This window comes from Buceros rhinoceros, unplaced genomic scaffold (genome assembly GCF_000710305.1).
Source record: "Buceros rhinoceros silvestris isolate BGI_N320 unplaced genomic scaffold, ASM71030v1 scaffold37219, whole genome shotgun sequence".
NCBI lineage: Eukaryota > Metazoa > Chordata > Aves > Bucerotiformes > Bucerotidae > Buceros > Buceros rhinoceros.
In genome coordinates, this window is record NW_010433948.1 from 1,084 (window position 1) to 2,658 (window position 1,575).

Genomic DNA, 1,575 nt, shown 5'->3' on the forward strand with positions numbered 1-1,575 from the left:
AAACCCGTTGCACTTGCAGGCTATGCACAGCTACTTCCAGGATCACAAACAAGCTAAGGGACTTTTATTAAATACTTGCCAGGTAATACATAGAAAGGACTATGTCCACAGCCGACCCCTCAACCTGCTTCTTCTGCCCCCTGCAGCACCTTACACAGAACCCATTCCCTACAGAAGTTACAGAAACCTCCTCTCTGTTTCAAGCGAAACTGGAAATCCCAGAAGTACGGTGAGTCCATCCACTCCTTGCTCCATCTTTAGGCTTCTTCCACCAGTTTAGAGAGGATTTCTGCTCCCTCTGAGGTAATCACAATGGTATGTTCAAACTGTGCTGATCTGAAATTCACATTTAGCAGTTATTAGGGGGCAAACTTGTCCAACACACCCGTAAAGCTCATCCATTTTTTTCCCTGACTGTCAACAATTACTTCCATATCTTAGGAATGATAAAAAAAATAAAATCAGTCACCTTTTATTGTCTACAGAAACTGCGGTCCATTTATCCTTCAGAATCTTAAATTCAGGGGAACCTTCCATTATTATTGGCTCTGCAGCAAGAAAAAAATATATTCTAAAGTTAGTTGCGCTCCTATGCAGCCTGTGAAGCAAGCAAGAAAGGGGGGTTGTCCCAGCAGGCAGCTCCCCTTCTGTACAGGTCCCAGTCTCCCTGGCACTCTCTTCAACACTAAAATGTGAACTAAAGAGGAAGATGAAATATTAAGGTAGGAAGTTGCCCATTCCTCTTTTGCAAAAGCAGAGAATTTTAATCAAGCTTTAATTAAGACCCCGTGGATAATAACCAAAGCACCAACCACACTTACAAACAGCAGATAGTTTTAAATATCTGAATTTTTTAAACAGGCTTAAAATGTTCATTAAATCAACAAAACAACAATTTTCTTATTTCCCTCTAATTGCCGTGCCATTTAGCCACACAGTGAGAAAGAGGGCTTTTCCCCCATCAGCTCTCCATGACTGGTATTTAGCAGGCTCAGTCTGTGGGGCCAGGCACTGACTGGTTACCGGCACTGCAGTCCCCAAACCCAAACAGCAGCTCTGGCAGACAGCAAATGACATAAGAGCCACCAGGCTGCTTGCTGGTAAACCAGAGCTTCGGGGACACAATCGCGTCCTTCTCATCTCCCACAGCCCAAGCGTGTAGGCAGAGCCACCGTCTTGCTAAAAGTATGCATCAAATACGTAATTTAATAAGATTTGTAATAAACATTTAATTTTCTAGATCTTATAACTTGGAAACTCTTTCACTCAATCAGTTCCTAAATGCATTTTTAAAAAAATGATACCTCAACGTGCTGACATCCCCCTATCTGTATGGATATTTCTATATACCAGTAAAGAAACAGTACTGATCTGGGCTTCCTGTGTGTGCTTTTTTAAAGAAAACCATAGCAGAGAGTTACTAACCTATTGTGAACGCCATTCCCTCTTCCATTAACAAATCGCTGTCATTGGCTACAAAAGAAAACAAAACCGGGTTTTTTGTTTTGTTTGTTTTTTAGTAAACGCAGCCAGCATTTGGTTGAAACTCCTTTTTGGCTCGCAGGTACCAAGCAC

The 1,575-nt window shown here is 41.9% G+C and overlaps 1 protein-coding gene across 1 annotated transcript in view; it reads right to left on the reverse strand.

Annotated features, from left to right (window-relative positions):
* Positions 1-257: 257 nt before the first annotated feature.
* METAP1D (methionyl aminopeptidase type 1D (mitochondrial)) overlaps positions 258-1,575 on the reverse strand; it is a 27,339-nt gene continuing 26,021 nt past the window's right edge. The window contains exons 8-10 of the mRNA XM_010144280.1: positions 1,426-1,476; positions 470-548; positions 258-336 (exon numbers count right to left, since the gene is read on the reverse strand). Coding sequence (XP_010142582.1) covers positions 258-336; positions 470-548; positions 1,426-1,476 — 209 coding nt within the window. The remainder of the gene's footprint in view (positions 337-469; positions 549-1,425; positions 1,477-1,575) is intronic.